Source organism: Lontra canadensis, unplaced genomic scaffold, assembly GCF_010015895.1.
Source record: "Lontra canadensis isolate GAN:19392208 unplaced genomic scaffold, GSC_riverotter_1.0 scaffold115, whole genome shotgun sequence".
NCBI classification, from domain to species: Eukaryota; Metazoa; Chordata; class Mammalia; order Carnivora; family Mustelidae; genus Lontra; species Lontra canadensis.
Window position 1 is genome coordinate 4375827 of NW_022631109.1, and position 25410 is coordinate 4401236.

At 54.2% G+C, this 25410-nt stretch overlaps 1 protein-coding gene across 1 annotated transcript in view; it reads right to left on the bottom strand.

The window, feature by feature from the left end:
- Nucleotides 1-392: 392 nt before the first annotated feature.
- The window catches only part of ALX4 (ALX homeobox 4), a 39126-nt gene continuing 14108 nt past the window's right edge, over nt 393-25410 (bottom strand). The window contains exons 2-4 of the mRNA XM_032840691.1: nt 9322-9632; nt 3093-3221; nt 393-742 (exon numbers count right to left, since the gene is read on the bottom strand). Coding sequence (XP_032696582.1) covers nt 413-742; nt 3093-3221; nt 9322-9632 — 770 coding nt within the window. The 3' untranslated portion in view covers nt 393-412. The remainder of the gene's footprint in view (nt 743-3092; nt 3222-9321; nt 9633-25410) is intronic.

Consider the following 25410-nt stretch of genomic DNA (forward strand, 5'->3'; position numbering starts at 1 on the left):
GGGAAGGACGGACGTGACTGCACGTGGCTATTGCTCGGTCTGGATGGGAACCTAGCCTTGACTCAACCCTCAAATCGGGCAGGGCACGGGAGCAGGGGTGGGGAGAAAGGGTCTTCAGCTTATAATGGACGCAAAGCTGTAAAACTTGGGCACCTGGCTTCCTCCACTGCCTCCGGCCAGGAGCAGGGGCTCGACCTCGGGGCCCAGGCAGGTGGGACCTGCTGCCCCCTCCCTCCCAGCGGTCCATGGGGCCTCACACTCGGGGTGGTTGAAAGTGCTGAGGGCCAGGCCCCTGGCCCAGGCCAGGTTCCTAAGAGGACAGTCGAATGGGAGGCTGGGGGCCTGGGAAGCGTGGGCGTGGCCAGTGCCCCAAGGCGGGGGAGGGCGTGGGGATAGGCCGAGAGGTGCCCTGTCATGTGGCCCAGGAGATGGCCGCACTGTGCTCCTTGGCCTTCATGCGCAGGGCCGCAATGCTCGAGGTCTTGCGGTCCGGCTCCCCGTTGAGCTCGTAGCCGTTGAGGCCCGGGCTGAGGCCCGCCGCTCCGAACAGGCCTCCCATGTGTGTCTGGCCCACATGACTGCCAGCCCCGGAGACGCTCAGGAAGTCGGTGACACCGCTGGCCCCGGAGCCAGGGGGGTGGGTGTGAGGGGACATGCAGGCAGGTACCGGGTCACAGGGGACCACACAGGCTGGCACTGGTGAGGCAGCCCCATTGTTGCCGATCCAGGACGGGTTCTGAATCTGGGGAGAGGGAAGGGAGAGCTGTCACAGGCCAGCTGGGGTTAGGGGCAGGCGTGGGGGTGGCAGGCACATGGCGGGGAAGGGACGCTGCCGCGTACCCCCCCGACGACCTCGCCCTGCTCACAAGCCCATAGTTATGACGAAATCGTGCTTGGGTGTTCACCCGGGAGCCTCTCAAAACCTTGATGGCCATCTGGACCTGGAAGGGCTCGGGTTCTGCGCTTTGGCTCCTCTGCTCCCCGCAGACAGAAGTGGTTTTCGGGACTGAACTTCACACTCGGTCAAGGGTCCAGTCACAGGGCTGCCTTTAGGGCACGGCCAAGCCGCTGAGGGCAGCTCCCACCTCAGCCAGCTGACTTCTGAATTTGAGATGCAGTGGCCGGCTTCGTCTTTCCCTCCGTGGCCCCTGGAAGTCAGCGACTGTCCCCCTCCCCTGTGACTCCTCGCCAGGCCTGGGACATCCCAGGTACCTTAGAAACGGGAGCCGACCTGAACTCAGAGGGCTCTGGTGTTGGGAAGGTGGGCTCCAGGCTGGCAGGCTGTGGCATGGTGGGGGCAGAGCTGGGCGGTGGGGCCTCCTCTCCCCGGTGTCCAGACCAGTGACTGAGCTTCCAAGTGCTGTGTCCTCGAGGTTCCAGAACTTACTTAGGAAGGAAGGGGCTGCCTCAGGACGTAGTGAGTGTCCGTGCATGAACAGATAGGGCCGGGCCGGGTGCCCACAGGCCAGGGTGTGTGTGTGTGTGTGTGTGTGTGTGTGTGCATGTGTGAGAGGTGCTCAGGCAGCACGCGGGGGTGGACTGGAAGCAGACCTGGGCTGCCGGGGGTGGGGACAGGCTGAGTGGGACCAGAGGAGACAAGCCCTCTCAGCCCTGTGAGTGGGTTACAGGGGACCCTCAGGCGGCTTCTGCTGGCCTGCTCTCCTTCCTGCCCATGTTTGTAGTCTACTCAGGGAAGGCACTGGAAAGCTGAATGAAGGGGGGAGCTCGGCCCCCAAGTCTCATGGGGCATTGTCATGGCAACAAGAACCACTGGCCCATTGGCCTGACCACATTGCTCCTGGCAGGAGCAATGGGCAATCAGGGGCCTTTCCCTTCCCCTCCGTCAAGAGGTGTGTGATATGTGGTGCTGCAGGTGGGAGGGATGAGCCCGCCCTGTCTTGGTCCTCTTCCCCCTGCCCCCCACCCCTGCCTCCGCTCCAGCAGGGAGCTCAGGCAGCGGAAATCCAGACCCAGGAGTCAAGCCAGGGGCCCGTTCTCCCAGGACAGAGAGCAGGAGAGATGAAAGTGTGCAGCAGGAGCTGAGGGCGAGGCCCGTGTGTGGGGGGAGCACCCCACATTCCTCAGCCTCACCCCAGGCCTGACCCCTGACCCCTGCCACATGAATCCTGGCAGGGGGAGGGGTAGAGCTGGTGGGGGGCGGGGAGGGGCGTCCAGAGGCTGGGTGGGGGATAGCAGGGCTCCAGGACAGTGGGTCTTAAAGGAAACAGGAAGGCCTGCGCCACCACCACCAGCTCACTGCTGGGTGGGGCCGGGCTTGGAGCTCAAGGCAGAGGCCCTGCTGCCACAGTCACCAAGAGTCACCAAGGTCCCCTCTGCCGGGCAGGCTGTGGGCTGTGACGAGTGCACCCGGCCAGAAAGACATCTCCGCAGATGCCCCAGTGTCGGCCACTGCTCACACTCCTTCTCACCCCTGCATTGCACTGGAGACTCCGCTGCCACTAGAGTGGAGACAGGCTGATAGCAGGGGACAGAGGGGAGGACGGGATGCGACACAGCCGCTGGGAGAGCTGAGGGTGCATAGCGCCCTTTATCTGGCTGTTTAATCCCTGAAGCACTTCTGTGTTGTCTCATTTCGGCCTTTCCACAACCTCACAAAAGAGCTGGGTGGGTACTTTCATCATGTGCAATTTTCAGAAGAAACTGAGGCTTAGAGCTCGTGGTTTGTCTGAAGTGAGAAAGGTCTGGGGCCGGACGACAGCCCCGCTCAGGACTCAGACCTCCACGTTCACCACAGCCCTGCCTCCAGACCCCCAGCTCTCTGGACTTGGCTGTCCTGGGAGACGCTCCAAGTGTCTCCCACTGGCCTGGAGGCCTTGGTTGGCACCTTGACTCGCTTCCGATGCCCGCAGCAAAAGGGGCAAATGCGGCAGAGGAGAAAGCCACCGTCTCCGTCCCGGCTTGCCCATCCCTAACGCCCAGCCAAGCCCGAGCCAGCACGTGAGGTAGGCAGGAACGGCCCGGGCCTCCCACATTCTGGGGTGAACAGGCCCACGCCTGCGCCCCGCTTGATGAGTCCCATTGGAGGCCCTCCTCTGAGATGCCCATTCCCTGAGCCCGGGGCTGGCACTTACCTGGGCATAGTTCTCTGCCCGGGTGAGGAGGGGCAGCTCGTAGGCAGCGGAGAAGTGGGTTCGAACTTGCTGCATCTGTCCGAAACGCTCCCTCTTCCTCCACTTGGCCCTCCGGTTCTGGAACCAGACCTACAGGACAGAGCGGTTGTGCTGGGGCTCAGGCCGTATCTGTCATTCCCTGGAGCCCCACACCTGTTTCAGAGCCAGGTCTGGGCCGTGCAGCTGCAGGGAAGGATCTGCCTCAGCCTTCTGCCTCCAAGCTCACAATCTAGAATAATCCGTGCTGAGAGTCGGGAAGGCAAGCTTACCCCCGACTACCCACAGTGTGATCTTGAGCCAGACTCTATCATTCCGAGCTGCAGATCCAGAGCGGGCAAGTGTCACACCCATGCATCATGTCACTGGTCCTCCTCGGGGTCATCTAACCAACCCCAGCCCAGCATGGTCTGACCTGCCTCAGGACACGGACTCCTGAGGGGAACCTGAACAAAGGTGTGACAGCTCCTCTAGAAAATCTTTCTCTAGACGCTCATACACACGTACACAGACACACACACAGTCTGGCCATAATTTTCCACCAGCTCTGTGGGTCCTTGGGGCCTGTCCGGTGGCCCAGAACCCGCATTCCTACCTAGCTTAAGCCTCTCTGCTGCCTTCATGTTGGAAAGTGTCCCCACTCAGGCCCCCTGTGCTGAAGGTCCTGTGGAGAACAAGGGTTCAGCCGGGCAGCAGAGGCCGTCAGGGATAGCTTCGTGGAGGAGAGGCCTGGGGCTGTGTCCTAGTGTAGACACAGCAGGGCAGGCCCCAGGAGGCCATGCTGCCCAGCTGGCAGGCGGCGGGAGAGAGGCCCGTGGACGCAGAAGTCAGACTGTGGAGGGCCTTGATGCCCAGCCAAGCGGCTGGATCTTGGTGTGGTCCCTAAAGGTGGCCACTGCGAGGTCTCACGCAGAGGGTGGCCTGACTCCGAGGAGGAGTGAAAACCCACCTGTCCCTGAGCGGGGGCTGGTGGGGTATTGGCTGGGGTGGGGCCTTGGTGGGGAGGGTGGTCTCTGATGGCTGGGGGTGGGGCTGTTGGGCCCTTCACAGGAGCACTTCCGACGGGCTGAGAGCTTTCCCAGGCTTCATGGGCAAGAGCTCGGCTTGGGGCCTGCTAGCCCTGCCCCGAGACTTGGGATCTGGGGCGGGAGAGGTGGGAGAGGGTGTGAGGAGGGGAGGGATCAGCTTCCAGACCCCAGATGGCTTCAGGTTGAGTCAAAGGCAGGCCTCGGAGATGCCCAGAGGGAGGTTTCTGTCAGCGGGACAGGATGTGTCCCTGCCAACAGCCTCAGGCACAAGTGGGCACACCCCAACAGCCCCCCACAGGCAGCCCGCTGGCAGCCTTGCTGAGGGCACCAAGGATGTCCTCAGAGGAGGGAGAAGGAGCCAGGCTGGAGGTGGGAGGGCTCCCTCACGGCAGCCCAGAGCTGCTCAGCCCGTCCTGGCTTCTAGCATAGCTGCGCCACCAAGCGCCCATTCCCGCACAGGCATTGTCGCTGGCCTCAGTTTCTGCATCTGGAAAATGGGGCCAATATCTGTACTAATGTCCTCACAGCAGTGGCGCCTCACAGAACAGCGGGTGAGAGCTGAGAAATGCTGTCAGGGAGTTCTGAAGAGTACTTGGCTCTTGCTTATTTATAGCTCCTGACCTTTCTTGCTGTCTTTTGCTAAAAGGGAAAGAAGCTGGGGTGTGCATGACTCATGGGAATGTGGGGAGGGTGGGGGCAGGGAGTGAGTCTGAGGCTGCACCTCGGTTTCCCTCTCTGGTCCCAAGGATGCATGTGTGTGTGCACAAGTGTCACACACACACACACACACACACACACACACGGGCTGGCATTGCTTTGAGGGCCATCCTGCCTCCCTGTCTTGAGGCTGGTGTAGGAGACGCATCAGCCCCTGCTCCAGAGCCTCCTGGACCCCTTTGCCTCCGGCGGCTCCTGGGGTCCAGGCCCAGGCCTCCCGCTGAGAGCCAAGGGCAGATCAGGTCTCCTCTCTGTGCCGCTGAAACGGGATCCCCCTTTATCAGTGGCCTGGAATGGGGGGCGGGGGCCAGGATGAGAGAATGAATCAGAGGAGCTTGTTTTCATTTCATGTTTAATTTCCTGCAGGCTTAGCTCCGTCTTTCCGCTCCTTCCTCAGCCTCCCAGGGTTTGCTGGGGGGGCGGGGATGCCAGGGGGAGGGGAGAAGCCCACTGGAGGCATCAAGATATATGGCTCCATTCTTTCTTGGGGGCTGGGGGGGAAAAGGTGAGGAAAAGTGTCCGTGGCCGCCACTGGGTCGGGGGGTGTTCCCGGGAGTGGCAGGTGGAGGGGTGCCAGTGGAGGTATCTGGCAGGCTCTGGACAGGCTGGGGGGCACTGCATGGGGAGGGGGCAGCCGGTCCCAGAAGTGGGAGGAGGAGCAGAGTGGGGAGAGATGGAATGTGGGGGCTGGAGTGAGTGTGGGGGAGTGGCAGTGGGGGTGCTGGGTTATCTGGGAAGACAGCTGAGGAGCAGGGGAGCACCGGCAGAGATGGTGCTATCTTTGGGATGGGAGTGGAGGAGGGCCGGGCCCAGGGATGTACGGGAGGGTTAAAGACCCAGAGACTTCGGGAGGTGGGAGGCAAGGCTGAGGGGCCGCAGAAACACCCAAGCCCTCCCTCCTTGCCTGCAGCCCTGGGCCCTGTTCCTGTACAGGGCTGGGACTCTGCTGCTGAACAAGCCCCGGGGCTCTGCAGCCTCAAGCCTCAAGGCCCCCAGCTTGGGTGGTGGCCAGGCATCCTCAGGACCCCTCTGAGCTCACGGTGGAGGGCCTGGAGATTAGGCGTGGCCATCTTTCCAGCTCTGGCTCCTGGAGCCTGGCGCTCTGAGAGCTCTTCACAGATGCTCTGTGTCTCAGGGCTCTGCGGCCCCAGCCTGTCTCCACAGGACAGCCCTAGGGCAGAGAGGGGACCATGAGGTCCAGCCTTCCAGTCTGCATGTCGCGCCCCAGGACCACCCCGCTCCCGGCCCACCCTGGCCTGGGCCTGCTCAGCACAGGCTTCTCCCCAAGGAACCAACCGTCTTGGCGGGGGCCTCAGTAACCGCAGCCCATCTGGGGCCAGGGCGGGGTGGCCCAGGGCGGGGAGGCCTCTGTCTTATTGTCTTCAGACACCAGCTGCGGAGATCGGAATCCCAGACAGCAGAGAGAGGCCCCTGCAGCCCCTGGAGCAGGGCCAAACCCCGAGCTTCTTCCCAGGAAAGGTCCATCTTGGAGCCGCCCACCCCCCTCCCTGTCCCCAGCGCCACTCTACGCCAGGCACCTGGCTTCCCACCAGCTGAGTAAGGGCCCTGAACAAACCCAGCAGCGGCAGGCGGGGGTTCTACTGCCACTCCCCTCAAACCTCAGGGCACTGCCAGGCTCGAGCCAGAGGTCTGACGCACATGGAAGTCCCACCCACCCTGCTGCCTTTATACAAAGAAAAGTCTCAGAACAATATGGCCCATGTCCTGGCAGAGCCAACTAAAGTAAAAGAAACATGGGCTGGAGCTCAGGAGTCCTGGATTCTAGTCTCAGCCCTGCCACTGAGTCACTATTCAGGAGTCACCTGACCACAGGTGATCATGTCCCACCTGTGGGCCTCTTCCTACTTATTATCAAAGCAGAGGACCAGATCGATGATCCTTTCTAGCACTAACGTTCTATATTCCTATGCTCCTCCCCTTAGATGAGAAGATATGCAACACATCAGCATCTCCCTTTCTGCCTTGGCTGCCAGGAAGCTCAGGGTTGAAATTTGTGCTCAGTGGCAGGCGTGATTCTTAGCCTTGATGTCTGACCTAATTACCTGCCTATTTCATGACACTGTTCTTGTTTTTAGGTGACGTTAATAAAGCTGTAATTGTAGCTGCCTCGACTCTGTTTTGAAAGTAGGCATAAATGGATGTGTGTGCACACGCAGAGGGAACACTCGGCTTTGGCCGGGTGATGGCACCTGAAAAATGGTCTCTACGGCCCAGTGTCATTTCCATGGTTTGTCCTAGAAGAGCCGTCCTTCTTTTGTTACTAAGTGAATTCAACTCTCGGGCGCTCCCATCCACTTGTAAGGAACACGTGCGCGCGTGCGCGCGCGCGCGCACACACACACACACACACACACACACACACCGTGCAGAGAATGGACCAGTCAAACCCACACCAACACGGTACCCACGGGAACGTCCCATAACCGGCCTCCCCCTTCTCCACCGGCTCCTTTAGTTCCTCCCAATCCACGGCCTGGGCCGAGGCCAGGTTCTGGAGTTCCTGTCCAGACTCCGAGGCCCGTGAGGTCTCATGGCAGTCTATCCTGATGCAAACAAGAGAGTTGGTGTGTGACACTTCTGGAATGACAGGACAGCCTCAGATGCCCTGCCTTCCTTCCCCAACCATTTGCCAGGCGCTGGATAGGAAGAAGACGGGCAGCCAGACCCCGGGAACTTGTGGCCAAACAACCCGACTCTTCAGTCTGGGTACCCACAGTTTCTGGATGGCTGCATAGTTATGGTGACAGCTGGTCCTTTCTCACATGATCTATTCTGAATGAAATCATTTCTGGACAATGATTGCTCAGCCTTTTTACGCACAGCATGGCTGGGACTGAGGAACCTTTTACCGATGCCCTAATGATGCTCTGCTGAAGGTTCCTTAGTGAATTGAGGCAGCAGGGGGCGCCTTTGGGGTCTGCAGATAACGGAAGGCTCTGTCTTGCCCTGAGCCCACTTCTGTGCTGAGCCTAGCCTAGCCCAGCTAAGCTGCTGTTTTAAAACAAAACAAAAATATAACCAAACAACAAAAAAACAAGAACTGCTCTTTGCTGTCAAGCCATTGACTTCCTCAGCCCATTGGAGGGGGAAAAAACCGCTATGTGATAACACTGCATTTGCTATTTCTAACATGCTCTGGGGTAGAAAAATAGACTGAGCGTGACATTTATTTGTGTGAAGCTGAAGCCTGAGCTTTAGTGCATGGATTTTGTCTCCTGTGCTTTGGGTACTCAGAGGTCTTTGCTTCCTCTCTGCTTCTTTTCCTGCTGTAACTTCATGTGAGGAGGGAGGACACACCTCTCTGGACAAAGGAGGTCCACCGGTCTACAAATACTTATTTTTTGCCCTCACTGCTCTGAGTTCAGCCTTCTCTAATTGGTAGGAATACGGTGATGAACAATCAGACAGTACCTGTTCTCAAGGAACTCACATTATAGTGACAGGAGACAAACATAAAATAATTTAAGCCAGTCATAAATTCTATAAAGAAGAAAAAAAACAGGACAATATGGTTGAAGGTGACCCGATTTGCTTGTCTTGTGTTATGTTGATTTGGGATGAGTTGGGTTGTTTTGAATGTGTTGGTCTGGGTTGTGTTGTGTTGGGTTGTGCTGAACCATGTCAGGTAGGGTTGACTGTGGTATTTGCGTTGTGTTGGGTTGTGTTGAGTTGGCTGTGTTGATTTGGGTTATGTTGTGCTGGGTTGGGTCTTGTTGCATTGTGTTAAGCTGTGCTGTTTGGGTTGTGTTGGGCTGTGTTGGTCTGGGTTGTGTTGCGTTGGGTTGGGTTCTATTGGGTTGTGTTGAGCATGTTGGGTCGGGTTGACTGTGTTGTTTGGCTTCTGTTGGGTTGTGTTGGATTGGCTGTGTTGGTTTGGGTTATGTTGGGTTGGGTTGGGTTGGGTTGGGTGTTTTGGTGGCTGGATGGTGTTAGGGGGCTACTGCTTTAGCTACTATGGTCAGGAAGACTTCACAAAGGAGGTATATTGATTTGGGAATCAAAAGATGGAGGAGGAGGCAGCCGTCCTGGGCATAGAGAAGAGCCTGGTTGTTCTCTGTTTCTGCCCATTGGACTGCTATAGATGTTTTTAGGTTTATCCTCTTCCCTTCCTAAGAGATAGGCCTTCAAAGGCAGAGCCCAGTCATCTTCTCCTTTGTGAAATGGCCTGGACACTCACACCACACAGAGCCCAGAAATACAGCTAACAGTCTTCTGTACCTGCTCCTGCCAGAGCAAGAAGCCTGATATTCAGGTGGAAAACAGCAGACTTCCCTGTGTGGAGCCCCGGTGTAAGGGGCAGGCTGTCCTTGGACTGGGGTAAAGAAAGCCCTGGTGTGGTTGAGGGACAGTCGGGTGGTCCCAGCTTTGGCCACCAGCCGGGGTGCAAGCCCTGCTTTCCCAATCTCTCCCCAGGAGCCCTCACTGACCTGCACACGGGCCTCGGTGAGGTCTGTCCTCATGGCCAGCTGCTCCCGGGCATATACGTCAGGGTAGTGGGTCTTCTGGAAGACCTTCTCCAGCTCCTCCAGCTGGTAGCTAGTGAAGGTCGTTCGGTTCCTCCGCTTCTTGCCCTTGTTGCTCTCAGAATCGGCCTTCTCCAGCGGGCTGGGGAGGTCGGTACTGGCCCGGTCCTGGGGCCCCTTCACTCCAGCCTCCTTCACACTGAGGTAGCTGCTGTCCATCCCCACGGTGTCAGAGTCAGGCGGCAACTCTGGCTCACCCAGGGAGCTCTCTTTGGCTGAGGGGGAAGAAACAAGGTCAGAAACCAATGACCGAACCAAGCAAGAGTGGAGGGAGGGACAGGGAGAGCCCTCCCCTGCCACTTCCCTATCAGTGTCACACTGGATGCGAGGGTAGGAGTTCCTGGTTCTAATCCTGACTTGCCATTAACATGCTGTGTGACCTTGGGCAAGTCTGTTTCCCTCTCTGAGCCACTTTGCCATCATCTCAGAATGGACCTTTTTTAGCATCAACATTATATGACTCTGGAACAGCCAATCTGATCTCTTGGACCTTTAATCCCTGCTCCCACCGACTCTGGGCTCCTCTGTCTAGAAGGACCCCCTTTGCCAGAACTTCTGCTTTGGGCTGGGGAATGCTGACCCAGTGCCTCAGACCTCCAGGGGCAGGGAGAGCTAATTCAGCAGCCATGTCTGGCCCAACAGGGCAAGGAAGGGGCAGGGAGGAGGCCAGTGTCGAGACAGACAGGAATGCCCTTCCTATCTAGGCCTGGTCCTGTCTGGGCTCAGTAGAAGTTGCGGAGAAGAATCCCCAGCCCGAAGAATCCAGCATGAGGGGTCACGCCCTCATCCTTCATTGGTTTCACCTACTGTCCACGCAGGGCCATGCCTGCTTGAGGCTAGTGGCGCATTTACTAGGGAAGCTGGGCAGGCACCTGCATTCCCAGGATGTTGATGTGTGTGCCCCACTAGAGTCACACTAAGCTCAGAGCTGAGCCCCCAGTCACCCCATCTGCCAGGATGGGGCTCTACTGGGTGATTTGTAGATGTCCAGAGCTGGGCAGGACCAGTAGCTCTATGGAGGTCAGGGATGAGGTGGTGGAGGCCAGCTGGTGGGGAGTGGGGAAGAGAGAAACTAACTAGTCCACGTCCAAATGGCCCAGTTAGCACCCTGGGCAGACACGCGTGCCTCAGAGTGAAGGTTAGAGTGTGGACTCCTGAGCCTATGGAGGGTATGACTCCCACATGCACCTCGCTCCAGCTGTGAACTTGGGACAGTTCACTTAACCTCTTTGTGCCTCAGTTTCCCCCTCTGTAAAATAGGGATGAAGATACTTGTAGGCTCTTCCTCCTGGGGCACTATGGGGTTAAGGAGGCCAACAGGCAAAGCCCTTAGCACAGCGCAGGCTACGTGGGTTTCTGTCCCTATTGGTGTATCCCCAGTTCCAGTATGGGCTTCTGAGCTGCAGAGGACTCTGGCCCTGGAGAAGTCTTCCCAGCAGGGGCCCCTGCCCAGAGCATCTGGGTACACAAACAGTGGGTGCTGGCCTGGTGTCCAGAGGCCAGTGGGAGCCCTTCTCTGCTGCGCCGCCCATCCCGGCCCGTGTGGTGAGGATCCCACGATAGCTCTGATTACAATAAGGCCTCCAGGGAGCACTGGAGAAGGCCTGCACACGCACAAGCTCTGACGGTCGCACGCACGTGTGTTTGGTGTGAGCACCTCTTCTGGGAGCAGGTCCACGTGGTGGGCATGGAGTGTCAGGACGATGCTGCTGGCTCAGGTCTCCCGACTCCGTCCGCATCCTGGGGGCTGAGGCTGTAGCTCGGAGCCGATCCACCCGCGGCATCGGGAGGCTATTCGAGGGGGCCCTTGGTGGCGCTGATGCCACAGGGAGGGCGGCAGCCCCCAGGCATCACGCAGGACACCCACGTGAGCCCGGGCACACGCAGACCGCCACGGCTGCAGTGACAACATTATGCAAACTGCAGCTGGCAGCCCGGCCAAGAGCTTTCAGCGAAGATATTTATCTTGCTGGCAGACAAACAAGTTTTATGTTTTGGGTTTTTTTTTAAGAGAAATCCCACCCAGCCTCACCAAAAATAAACATCTCTGTTATGCAATTTCCTGGAGGCCAGACTGGAGGGCAACCCCTGCCCCTCCCGCCCCCGCACCGATCTCCAGGCCCCATCCCATGACCCCACGGACCTTTCGAGTGTCCTCTGGCATCCGGCCTGGGGTTGGGACCACCCTGCACAGCAACAGGGAATGGGTTGCATGGGGAGCTCCGTGCTAGAGAGACTGAGGGTTGTAGGGACCAGCCCAAGCTCTGAGTTTTAACTGGGGGTAAACTCACACCAGAGAGAGCAGGCAATGTGTGCTAGTTAGCGACAAAGCACGGCCTCTAGCCCCTGTCCTCTCCTCCTACCCTGTGGGCTTGGGGCCTCTTCCCAGGGAGAGAGGGGTAGGGGCAGAGGAAGGCAGGGGCCTCACATAATCAAGGAGTCCTGCTTTGCTCCTCCGGGGCGTGCGAGGACCAGCCTCTGAGGACGACGAGGGAAACCCCTCAGTGTTGACCCCATTCTAGGCTTAGCCAGTTAGGGGGCAGCAGAACGTCCAGTCTTCTAGGGTGAGAAGTAAGAATCCAGGTTCTCAAACCTCTAGCCACCGACTGAGACCAAGCAAGTCGGGGAGAAATGGAGAGACAGCACAGGGTGTGCAAAGACCTCCAGACCGAGCTGGGAGGTCTGCTCTTGGGCCCAGCTCTACCATGGTCTGCCCGTGACCTCAGATGACTCTTCTCACATCCCAGAGTCTCATCGGCAGCTGGAGCTGCCATGCCCCTTCTGGAGTGGGGGGAGCAGGCAGGGGTGTGCCACAGCCTCGGCCCAGCAGAGTGTCCCTCCTGCCCTTGGTCACCCCTGGGGGCCTTTCCTTAGGATCTGGAGTGGCAAGAAGAGGGGAGCAGAATGGGGGCCAGTCTGGGTCCAGGCAAATGTTGGCCAACAGGAAAGCCTTAGAGATGGAAGGAATTCTGGCAAACTGATGCTTCCAGGTCCTCAAGGAAGAGGGAAGAGAGCCTTCCCATCTCAGTCTTCACTGTTGATCATTTTGCTTTAAATCGGGAGGCTGGGTCTCTAATTTAGATGACAAAGAACAATGCCCCAAGGTCCCATGGCTCACCCCCAAGAATCCCAGACTTGGGGTGGGAGGGGGGTCTATGTCAAACTCCTTCCACCCTGCAGCTTCTCCAGCAAGTGGGGCCACACAGGCTGTGGGGACAGAGAGCTCACTGCCATCAGGACACCCGGGCCATTCATCCTCAGCTCCGGCCTATGTCTGTCTCTTAGAGGTTTGGCTCACTGGTCTTGGCTCTGGCTCTTCTGGGTCTTCCCCGAGATGGGCGCCACACCTCCCAGAGCCTTCTGTCCTCCTGTCTAAACAGCTGGGTTTCCCACTGCTGGCCTCAAGTTTAACAAGACTGACACGGGGGGCTGCCAGGGACGGGCTGCATGATGGTGCTGGGGCCTGGGCAAAACCAGCAGTATGCTCTTCAACCGAACAATCCTGAGGAGCTGGGTGGAGAATCAGGTGGGTGGCCCAGGGCCTGGGTGCTGGGTCAGGATCCCGGCTGCCCTGCAGTGCCCTCCTCAACAAGACAGCCGTTGGAACCAGAGGAGCCCAACACTCGGGCTGAAACACTCTTCACCTAAGGTTCCCACTGACTTATTTGGCCTCCCTCACCTGCACCTCTGGTCACCTGCCTGGAATGGCCTCCTTTCCAGCTGACCTGCAAGATCCCATCAAGCCTCAGCTCCTCCAGGAAGTCCTCCCAGACTGCAACAACCCTACAGACCCCTTTGGGCTCTGCTCAGCCTCTCCCATCACTGCCTGTGTTTCTGACCAGTATGTAATCAAGCCCCAAGTGTCCATTCCTTCCTCTAGCACATCAGTTCCCCGACAGTTGGAACCTCATGTCACGGACCCTGGGCTTCGCCCAGGATGGGGCAGAGGGCAGATGTGCTGTGAGAAGTTGCTGGAGAGTAAGTGGACAATTTCTAACAAGCAAACACCGCTGAGTCTGTGCAGCTACCTTTGTGTGCCTACCGTGTGCCGGCCGTGGAAAGCCACCGGCAGAAGGTGCTTGTTGAACCCACGAGTGGACCAGTTCACCCTGCTACACAAGGAAGAGACAGGTAGGTAGGACACGGGAAAAAGGGGCTTGCATTTGCGAGTGGCTCCGTGAGCAGTTGGCAGCAGGAGCCACAAGAGGAGACAAGACGGCGGACCAACACGGCTGGCGGAGCATGTGCCCATGTGCGACCGGCGGGAAACACGGAGCATCAGGGCAGCAGACGCAGAAGCAAAGGGATGGGATTTAAGGAAGGGGCTCTAGAACATAAACATCCAGGGAACCCAGTCCGAGATCTGCGGGGCCGCTCCATACCCACCATGATGCCGTGGTGGGGAGAAGGCCACCTGGAGACCCTCTGTCGCCCCGCTTCTGGGCCAGCCCTCTTCAGGGACGAGAGCACTGTGCTGCACGAGGCTGAGCAACAGCAGAGTCCCCTGGGCCAGACCACCCGCCTGCAGCTCTGCCTGCTCCCCGCCAAACTGGACTCTGGACTGGCGCCATGTGGATGCCCCGCCCACAGTGTGGAGGGGGCTCTGTCCCTGTCTCAGGGGCCCAGGGCAAGGTCATCCCGATCTGCTGCTTCCCAGTGGAATGTCTTGAGGGGGCTATAAACCACAGATGACCCAGAGGAATCAAGCAATGTGTGTACGTAAAACACCCAGGGTGACCAGTGGCTGCCCCTCCAAAGGTCTGCCTGCGATGGCGGCCATGATGGTCGGCTCGCCCTTCAGACAACCCTAGGTCAATGTCTCCACCAACCACTTCTGATGAAGTAGCAGCATTTGGCTTGAAGATATATTGCGCATCAGGAGCCACAGAAGGGCCTCCAACCTCTGCCTGAACTCTGAGAAATACAAGAGATGGAAAACCTTTCTTCTTTCCATTCTCCCTTTTTGCTGTCCTGCTTCAACCCAATAACGTCACTCTAACCTAGTCTAAACTTCTTCTTCTTTTTTTTTTTTTTTTGATACGAATGTCCTGGAGAGATTTCCGAGGGTGACTGTGATTTTTTTTTTTTTTTTCATGGCTGTGATTTCAAGAGGATGCACTTCTGAAGCGAGGAGGGTGAGGGAAGGCTCTGTGTGCTCATTCTTCCCCTGTGCACAGACGCGTGCCCGCGGGCACAGGGCACAAGCCTGCAGCTGTGAATGGGTGTGCGGAACATGTGTGTGGTTGCCTGCGGACAGTCTGAGTGCAGGCCCACGAGCAGGGTGTGTGCGGCTATGTCTGGAGATTTGTGCAAGCGAGGGTGACTTTACAGATACACATAGGTGAGTACGGATGCGGGGTGTGTGTGTGTGTGTGTGCGTGTATGTAGTTGTGCACAGGCCAGTGCATGCGGTGTATATGTCTAAGGGGTCTGAGTAATTGTATCCTCCATGGTTTTGATTACATCTATTTTCCCTCCAAACATCTGCTTTGTGGGGGACACACCGCTCCCTCTGTTCCCGGGTGAGTCGGCCTCACACACCCCTGTGGCAGAGCACACAGGGCCAATGTAATCTCCTTAAACAAAACAGGCCAGCGTGAGGCCCTTTCATGCTATTTAAAGGGCACCGACTAAAAAACCCCCGCTGCTGTCCAAACAGTCGTGTGGGGGCAGGGGCGAAGGTGAAAGGTGAGCCATTGATCACGTCCTGGACCCACCTCCTCTGCCCTGGCTCCCAGCTCCATGCAGAGCTCAGCCTGGATGTCCCTGGTTTAGGTCCAGGCCCACTTGCTAACGCCAAAGGGGTAGCAGGAACTGGGGGTATATTTCAGCGGTCTCACCCGGTGGCGGCAGACCGGGTCCCCACCCTCGGGGACCTGCCAATCTGCAGGGGAGAGCCGGAGGTGGAAGCTCAGGTGCTCGGGGTGGCCCCCACAGGTGACATGGGCACCCCTGCTCACCCACACCAGCTCTGAACACGCCTCTTGAAACAGAAAGTCGGAGGCGCTGTCACAGAGCCCGGGAGACTAAGGAGACCCGTGGGCCACATGCGGTGTGTTGGATCGGCTCCTGGAGCAGTGAAACGACAGCAGGGACACAACTAGTGACCTCTGAATAAAGGATGGGGCTTAGTTAACAGTAGTATGAAAGGAGAAAAAAAAGAAGTGGGCAAAATATGAAAATAGACACCTCACCCGAAAGGACCTACAGGCGACAAAAAAGCATGAAAACACACTGGACAGATTATCCAGTCCGGAAATGCAAAGTACGAGCCCCGTGAGACAGCCCCACGCACCGACTGCCACGGAAGTGAAACCCCGGGCGGCACCAGGTGATGACGAGGACACGGAGCCACGGAAAGTCTCCCACGTCGTTGGTTGGGAAAACAGAGAAGCAGTTCTATAATTAAACCCACACTCCCCACGTGACCCAGCGATGCCGCTGCGAGGCGTTGGCCCGGAAGATGTGAAGACTGATGTTCACCGAACCTGCCTGCAAATGCTTATAGCGGCTTTGGTCAGAATCACCCCACACTGGAAACAACCCAAAGGTCCTCGAACAGGTGAATGGATAAGCGAACTGGAACCACCACGCTAGGGGCTAGAGACTCAGAGATAAAAGGAATGAGCTATTACACAGTCACTGGCAGGAATAACTCTCAAAAGCAGCATTATGGTCTGTAAAAGAGGCCAGACTCAAAATTTACATATGTATGACTCTGCTTAATCCCAGGACATCCTGGGAAAGACAGCAGCAGGAGGATGGAGAGCAGATCACTGGTTGCCAGGGGCTGGGGATGGGGAGGGCTGGACCAGAGATGGCATGGGGATGTGTTAAGATTCATAAAACTATACACCACCCCCCGATTTTAATTTTGCAGCACATTATTTTTAAAATGAAAGACACGTAAACTATAGAGAAAATACAAAACTGTGTTTTCATATGTTACAGAAAAACTAACTAATAAAAAGTTTGTATATCTTCACCCAGAAATTCCACTTCCAGGAATGTAGCCTAAAGGAATCTTTATGGCTTGGCATGAAGAATTTGCTAAAGAGAAAGTTCATCATGGCATCATTATACAGAAAAACCAAAAATAACCAAAATATCCAGTAATAGGAGACTGGTTAAATAAAGGATTCTATTTCTATAAATAGAAGATCCTTCCTGATATTCCATACTCTGCAAACTGTTTCTTTCTTGGCTTTGCCCACACATTATTACGTATTTATTGGGGATTTTTTTTCCTTTTGTTTATTACCTCTCTCTGCCTTCCATAAAACGGAGAGTATATCTGAATATATTTGCTTTGTGTACCCCTGTCTAACGCCAACTATCGTGATTGGCATGCAGTAGGTATTCAATAAACACTTGATGAACAAATGAATGAAACTAATATAAAAGAACAGTGTTTTAGCATCTGGAAGGATGTTTGGGGTGTCGTAAATAAATCTCATCTTTAAAAAAATGCAGAAGGGATGGAATATCTGTCCTTAGAAAGTTCTAGACGTTTCTAGAGGTGGCAATATAGGATATGGGTTGATTTTTGTTCCTTTTTTTTTTTCTGGTCTGAATTACTTTTCTATTTGTCTTACCATGAATAAGAATTGCTTTTATCATTATATAAAATACTATTTGAAACCAAGGATTAGAATCCCAAAAGATGACTGAACTCTGCTGTGAAGTTTTGGGGGGTAGGAGATGAGCACCAATAGGGGTGTGGTGGAGGAAGGATAGGGATGCTTCAGAGAAAGGCCCTTTTATGGCGGGGATTGGCCGCTGTCCTCACAAACTGGGCCCCCTAGGACTTCGCATTCTCTTGGGCTCTGGAGACTTCCAGACTGTAGGCTTATGTTCACCTCCTAAAGGGTTTCTCTGCCTTCAGGCCCACTACCCTCAAATACAACCAGATACACACATCTGATTGTACCGCAACCTACTCTAAAGGCTTTCACTGGTTCCCAGGGCTCTCAATGGGATCGCCAGGTAAACTACAGGGTGCTCAGTTAAGTTAGAATTTCAGAGAAACAAGGACTAATATTTAGTATAAATATGTCCTAGAGATTGCATGGGAAATGCTGACAGTAAAAATTATTCATTGTTTATTTGAAATTCAAATTTAACTGAGCATTCTGAGTTTGCTGTTAGATTTTTGTTTTGTTTTGTCTTGTTTTCCCCTAAATCTGCCAACCCTACCGATCAGGCTTACTGTGACATTCATGATTCCCCAGGCAGGTCTGACCCCTGCCTGCTTCGTAGACTCATATTTTCTCCTACCCTCCGCCTCGCTCCTAGTCCCTTCTAGTCCCACGGATGAGTCCTTTCATTCCCCCAGAGCGTCACACGAATATAACAATTATCCAAGTTCCCACATGGAAAAACATTAAAAATCAATCAGCGAAGTGAAGATATGCCAAGAGACAGAAACTATAACACACACACACATAAGCACACCCATGCAGACACGTTTCTTCGCACACTTTTTTTTTAAACCTAACACTCTCTCCAGGACATCTTTCCATGCTGTTCTCAATTCTTCCATCACACCATTTGAATTGGCTGCATGTGATTCCACCACAGCGACAAACTCTGTCTAGCCAGTCCCCTACTGCTGGGCACCCGGGTTTCTGATTGTTTCAAGGATAACAGGCCCGCGATGAACATCCTCATCGTTAAATCCTTCCTACATCATGGTGATTACATTAGAAGGAGCTCCAAGAACTAGAACGACTGGATCAGATCGTGTTCACATTTGAAGGTCTCCGATCAACAGGGCCAAACTGCCTTCCAGAGCCGTGAGTCTCCCCTCGGCTTCCCGCGTGCCCGCCCACTTCAGGATGAGGGGTGTCCTGGCACATTAAACATCTCTGCCAGTGTGATAAATGAAAGTGAGATCTTGTTTGAATTTATATTTTTATTACCGGCAAAGTTGAATCTTTCATTTGTTAAGTTCCTTCTTCTGTGGATTGCTTTTAGTGGATTCCCAAGGTTCAGGGCCAGGATGACCCCTTCTCCTTCCCTGACCCCAAGGCTGGGCTTAGCTCTTAAATACTGAGTTCTTTGCTTTCAAGTGATTGTGTCGGGTCCTGTCCCATGCTTGAGTGTGAGAAGTTCAGAGCAGCACATCCCTGATGCATCGCTGGGGCCCGAGGTGGACCTGCCTCCTTCTGCCTTTGGGAGCTCTGATGTCCTGCTGGGGGTGACCCAAGGCACCTGCAGGGGAGGGACCCAGCCACAGGGCTGGGCTCCAGATCCAGGAAGGCCCGGGTCCCTTGGTGCATACTGTTGTATGGGTGGGGTGGCTGAGGCAGGGAGGTGGGAGAGTGGGTTCAGGAACCCACCTAGCCATGGGGCAGGGCGTAAAGGACCACAAGCAGCCTTGCTGCCTCTATGGTCCTGCACAGAACTCTTGGCTTCTCTGTGTTCTCATTACAGCAAGTATTACCTGGCTCCCTGCCAGGGATGGGGGAAGGGGTTATGGAGGGGCACAGTCCCTGTGGGAAGCCACAGCTGAGGAGGAGTCACCAGGCCCTGGGATGCGCACAATGCTCAACCAAAAGTCGAGCTCCCTGGTCCCCTGCTTCCTTGAAGGTTCTAGAGCCCCACTCCTTGCTGGCCAGCTTCAAGGCTGCAGTTACTCGACTTGCCACCAGGAGGCACTGCAGACCCAGTGAAGTTCCTCAGGGTGGAAGGTGGGCCCCAGGGCCCCAGGCCTTGATGAGGTTTCTAGAAGTCTGCTTGAAGACCAAGGCCCGACCTGGGAGGGTTTGCCAGACAAACAGCTATCCAGCCCTACTGTGTGTCTGCCACTGTCCTAGCTCCCCAGGTGTCCGGACACAGAGATGAATGAGATGGGTCTCCGTCCTTTCCCCCCAGAGTTCATTCCTCCACCGGTTCTGGGGCTTTTCACATCCTTGACTGATTTTGACCCCCTCAAAATTCCCATGTGGTGGCTCTCCTGAGAATCCTCACTCCACAGATGGGTAAACTGAGGCTCGGAGAGCAAGGACTCGTTGAATGTCACTGGCAACCGAGGGCAATTTATTCCCCCAAGTTGTCCTTTGTGGAGACCCTGGGGAATCCTGGGTCCTCCAGCTGCTTGCGAAGGAGCCATACAGCCGCCCCCCCACCCCAGCACCCCCGGTGGTGTCTTCTATGGCCCTGGCAGATCTCTGTGGGATCCTCTAAGTTGGGGGGGTTCAGCAGAGACAGGGGCTGTGGCCCCTCTATCTTCGCTCTACCCCCACACAGAAGCCCTCCCTGTTCTTCCCACAGGGGCTGGGTTGGGGGGTGATCTTCCTCTGGCCCAGAGGATTTGGGTCCTCCCAGGACTGAGGAAGGAACTTTCACTAAAAGCCAGTGACAGGGCCTTAGGTTTGAACCCAGGCCTAGGACGCTCATCGCTCATCACGCTACGGCAGTGTGAAATGCGCCGGGACACTGAGACCAGCAAGAGGAAATGGTAGGAGGCAAAGGTCAGGTTCAAACCCCCAGCCTGGGGCATTTTCTCTGCGTGGCTGGGATGGGGCAGCTAGGAGACAGGGTCAAGACAAAGGAGCAGGACCCGGAGTCCCAGAAAGCCACTTCCCTCAGCAGCTTCTACAGGGGTCCCAGTGTCTCCCACCTTCAGCACCGACCCTGATAGAACTCTCTCGAACAACTGGGCCCTTCAATGGGGACCCATGCCTTTTCTTGGGACCTCAATTTTGGGGTCTCCTCCATCCCCCAGCTTGCCCCCCCATTAATTCTCTCCCCAGCACTAAGTCTTGTTTTGTGTTCATTCTCAGGTAAATGCCGAAGGATTCCGAGGAAGGCGGTATGCGTGTGCCGCTCCCTCTTAATCAGTGCCAAGGACACAACACGTATGTGTGCATGTTTATAAATCAGCACACGTGCGTACACCCCGAGAGCCTGCAAGAGGGATTGACAAGAACAATGCAAAATGTCATTTGCAAAATGTCAGCAAAATGTCAACATTTGGGGACTGGACGCAATGGGGATCTGGGGGTTCCTTGTCCTCTGCTTGTAACTTTTCTCTACGTCGGAAACTGTGTCCAAATTAAAAAAAAAAAAACTTTAAAAAAGAAGTATGTAGATAGTGCTGTATCGTATATTTGACAGTTGCTAAGAGAGTAGATCTCAGAAGTTCTCATCCCAAGAAAAATAACTTATGGTAACTATGGGAGGTGACAGACGGTAGCAAGGCTTACTGTGGTGATCATTTCTGAATATACCCAAATATCAAACCATTATGTTGTATAACCGGAACTGATATCATGTTGTATGTTAATTATACCCCCATTTAAAATGTTTTTACATAAATTAAAAAGAGATTATGGTTACATGGGAAAATAGTTATGTGGGCATGAATAGGAAGAAATCACCTTACGCAGGAATCCCCACTCTGTAGGCGGCGTCAGTAGTGACGTGAACAGGGTGTGCGCGGGAGCGTCGTGAGCGACCACTGCCATCCACGGCCTTCACACGTGGGCCTGCATGCCCACAGCAAAATCCCAAGGCAGATGACAGCTCTGGGAACGAACCCTACCTCCCCAGCCCTCTGAAAACCCTTACTTCCTCAGAAGTGACAGGTGACCTGTTTGGAGCAGGTGATTTTTCTAGCAGCATTTCTAAGACCTGTAGGAGGCATATTTTGTTAGCTGAGGTCAAGCTACCATCGGGACTTAAAAGTAAAAGAGGTACTTTATTTTTTGAAGCTGTTATAATTTAGGTTTTCTTAAAAGTGGCATGAAGGGGGCGCCTGGGTGGCTCAGTGGGTTAAGCCTCTGCCTTCGGCTGGGTCATGATCTTAGGGTCCTGGGATCAAGCCCCGAATCGGGCTCTCTGCTCAGCAGGGAGTCTGCTTCTCCATCTCTCTCTGCCTGCCTCTCTGCCTACTTGTGATCTCTCTCTGTCAAATAAATAAAGAAAATATTAAAAAAAATAAAGTGGTGTGAAGGAGGGAGGCTTCCTTGCGTCCAAAACAAACAAAACAAAACAAAAAAAGAATGATAAGAAAAGCACTGACAGAAGCTAACAGGTGGGAGCAAACCAATAAACGGCAGATGAGTGGATAAGCAAACAGTGGTCTCTCCATGCGATGGAATATTATTCAGCCTTAAAAAGGAAGGAAATTCTGACCTGTGCTACAACATGGAGGAAACATGAGGACATGCTGAAAAGTGAAATAAGCCAGTCACAGAAAAGCTTCCCTGCATCCCAGGTACCTAGAGGGGTCAAGTGCATAGAGACAGAAAGTAGATGGTGGTGGCTAGGGGCTGGGAGGGGGATGGGAAGTTAGTGGTTAGGGGGTATAGAGCTTTGCTTTTACAAGATGAGAAGTGCTCTGGAGATAGATGGCAGGGATGACTATACAACATTACTAATATGTTGAATACCACTGAAAAATAGTTAATGTGTTAATTATACCACAATTAAAAATAGTTTTAAGATGGTCAATTTTATGTTATATGTATATCTTATCGCAATAAAAAAATTGAAAAAAGCAAAGAAAGTCCCCTAGCCCGTGTCCCTTAGGGCCTTTGTCCTGGCTTTCGCTCACTCTGTCCAGGGCTAGGTCCTCTCCACCTCCTAGCCTACATACACCCCAGATTCCTTCTTTTGTCCTTTCTTGATACTGTGTCTGGGTTTGTGTCTGTTCATGCCCTCATCCCTTGGTTCATTCAGGTGTGCTTCCCCCTGGGTCGTGACATTATGAAGGGGACAGACAGGTAACGGTGACCAGTTGTCCTGGAGCCCAAAGAGCAGGAGCACTCACTGTGTCCTGGGCGCAGTGGGGCCCATAAGGAGCAGTGGTCAGTTCTACTTGAAAAGGTCAGGGGAGGCTTCATGACAGTGTGGCCTTGAACTGTGTATTGAAAACCGAAGAAGTCTTGGCAAGACATGTTACATTTCCTGGTAAAACAGGACACTTCCAACTCTCCAGACTAGGCAGGTCTTAATGACCACGGAGGAGCCCTCCCCCCAGGGCTGGGGACAATAATCAAAACAATTACATAATCCCTCTGAGCAGTACCAACCCATCCCCTAGTTCATGGAAAGCCCACTTACTACCGAACACTGCAACACTGCGTCCTGATGTTTGCCACATTGGGTGGGGGTCTTAACTTTAGTCAGAACCCGCACCCCCGTTAGCAGCTCCTCAAGGAGCCTGGAAGTTTCCTTCCTTCCAGGCCTACCCCAGGTATCAACCTCCAGTTTGGCCTTCCATGGCTGGAGGAGATCCTGGTATTTTTTTTTTTTTTAAGATTTTATATATTGATTGACAGAAGCAGCAGAGGGAGAGGGAGAAGCAGGCTCCCCACTGAGCAGGGAGCCTGATGCGGGACTCGATCCCAGCACCATGGGATCATGACCTGAGCTGAAGGCAGACATTGAACTGAATGAGCTACCCAGGTGCCCCAGATCCTGACACCTTCCAAGGGAAAGGGGACCCACCCAGGGCCAGGCCCACTGCCAGAGAGGCAGATGTGGCCTCCCAAACTCTCCCTTCCCCACAGCAAGAAGCCCCAGAGCTCAGAGACCACACTAGGCCACCCCCCTCCTTACAGGGAGGATGAGGAGGCCCTAAGCCTTCACACAACCTGCCAGTGGAAGATCACGGTCTCCTGATTTCAAACCAGCCCTGTGGTCACCTGCGCATGGCCCCTCTCCACCTCCGCCAACTATACAGCCGTGGACTTGTCCCTAAACATCTCCCACAGAACCCCTCTGAGCTCCATTCCTCCTCTGTAACAGGGAGAAAACCTGCATCCCCAGCACCCCCCACACAGAGACACAAAATAGCACTTTCAAACCCAAGGCAGACCAGACTGAGAAGCTTAAATCCTGCACTCGGTGAAATGAAATGAATGAGAAATCTTCGGAGTCCAACGGACTTGATTTCTGATTCTGCCACTTATTTGCTTCACTCATGCACTCTTCACTCATTCATTCATTCACTCACTCACTCATTCATTCATTCCTTCAGCAACATTTCTGGAGCACCAGCTTTACGCATGTCAAGTTCTTGGTGGTGGAAATACAAAGCCGGATAAAGACCCCTTCCCTCAAAGGCCCACAGACATCAGGGGGACTGGCTATGGTGCAGGATGCTGGACAGGACAGGAGCATCTAGGCCAGCCTCAGTGGGGGTGGGGGGGATATATTTAGGGGCCAGTCCAGATCTCTATATAGGAGGGGCTTTGAGGCAACAGTCTAATTGGAGAGGTCTGTTGACGCTGTGCTTTGCTAGCACTTTACATAAATGTCGGTTTTCCCGATCCAGGAAATGGAGGGAGTCAAAAGGTTACAGGGAGGGCTCCCAAACCACCCACAGTTCCGTCACCGAATGGTGTGAGTTGGCCTCTGGGTGCCGCCTCCCCTGTAAAGTCAGACCAATATGGTCCGCATCCCAAAATGGGTGTGAGTTTTGAATGAAGCAGAGTACAAGCCTGCAGATCCCTGCCCGAGACAGTTTGCCCTTCTCAGTGGGAGTCCTGCAGCAGAAACCAATACAATTGTTATTTGGGGCTGAGTTAGGCCAGGACACTTGCAGGAGCAAAGCAAAGACGCTCCAGCTGCAACCATCTCCTTCTGATAAATTCACATTTATAGCAAAGACTGTCCATGGGCTGAGACACTTGAAACCACTGGAAAAACGACATGTTAGATTTATTTTGTCTTATATTTACTTAAAACTTCTAGTGTTTTAAAGAAAGACCCTTCCATAAATACATTTTAGCGTAAGGCATACTGCAATGTGAAAGGTAAAATGGTAATTTTAATCGCTGCACTGATGACCAAGTTCAGGTCCATCGTGAACGACTTAAAAAATCCTCGCTTCCACAGACACTCTTGGCGACATCTGGCCTCTGCTGGCACCCCAACGTTTAATTGCTCAAGAATTTCTCAGTGGGAACATCTAGTGCCTTCGACCCACTGTATCATCGGAAAGGCATCCCGGGTGGGCAGTGGCAAGAGGGGCCATTCCAGAAATGTACCACTTGCTGCTGTCACGGAGAAACTAAGCTCGCTGATTCAGGGCCAGGTCCGGGCTCCTTCTGTCACCTTCCCAGGCTGGTGGGACCTCCTCCTTGTGGATTCCCTGCCACACCCTCCTTTGAGTTTCCCTAATGGCCCCTACGAGCTAAATCGCTCATCACACAGCATTGCAAGAGGAGATGGGCAGCCTCCGTCATTGGATGGGACCCTCACCGGAGGCAGGGATGGGGTCTTGCCCTGTTCCCTTACCCTCACTGCCCCCTCCCCCAGCAAATACTGTTGCACTGAACTCATCTCTTTTTTTCAAAAGAGTTTATTTATTTATTTATTTATTTATTTATTTGAGAGAGAGAGGAAGTATGAAAGGGGAGAGTATCAGAGGGAGAAGCAGATTCCCCACTGAGCAGGGAGCCCGATGCAGGACTCGATGCCGGGACTCCAGAATCATGACCTGAGCTGAAGGCAGTTGCTTAACCAACTGGGCCACCCAGGCACCCACACTGAACTAATCTTGTTAAATTACTGAACGTCTCAGCCTGTGGAAGGACCATGTGGGTCTGCAGAGAATTTCTTCTTTTACCAAAATCAAGCGTTCTCTTTCTCTGAATGTGTTTGTTCAAACCTAAAGAATCATTTATAAGCTGAAAAAGCCAGAAGACGTTTCTCCTCTTGGACGAGAAGGGAAAAATAATGGCTGAAGTCATTGTAAGGCTGCCAGTTAAGAGTTTTCTGAGATGGATGATGGTGGTAAGATTATTCAATCTCAGCTTTAAGAAATTCCACCTTTACAGATGGTTAAAATTACCAAATTTCTAGAACATGCTTGTATCTAAGCTATTGGTTAGGGCTTCCATCTAAGTGGCTGGAATTTGGAGTAGGTAAGTTCCAAGTGTTTTGCCCATCACATACAAGTAGGCAAGTATAAATAATTCTCAATATTCCAATATTTACATGTTGGTTGGAGAATGGTTCTCTCATTGACTTCTGCTC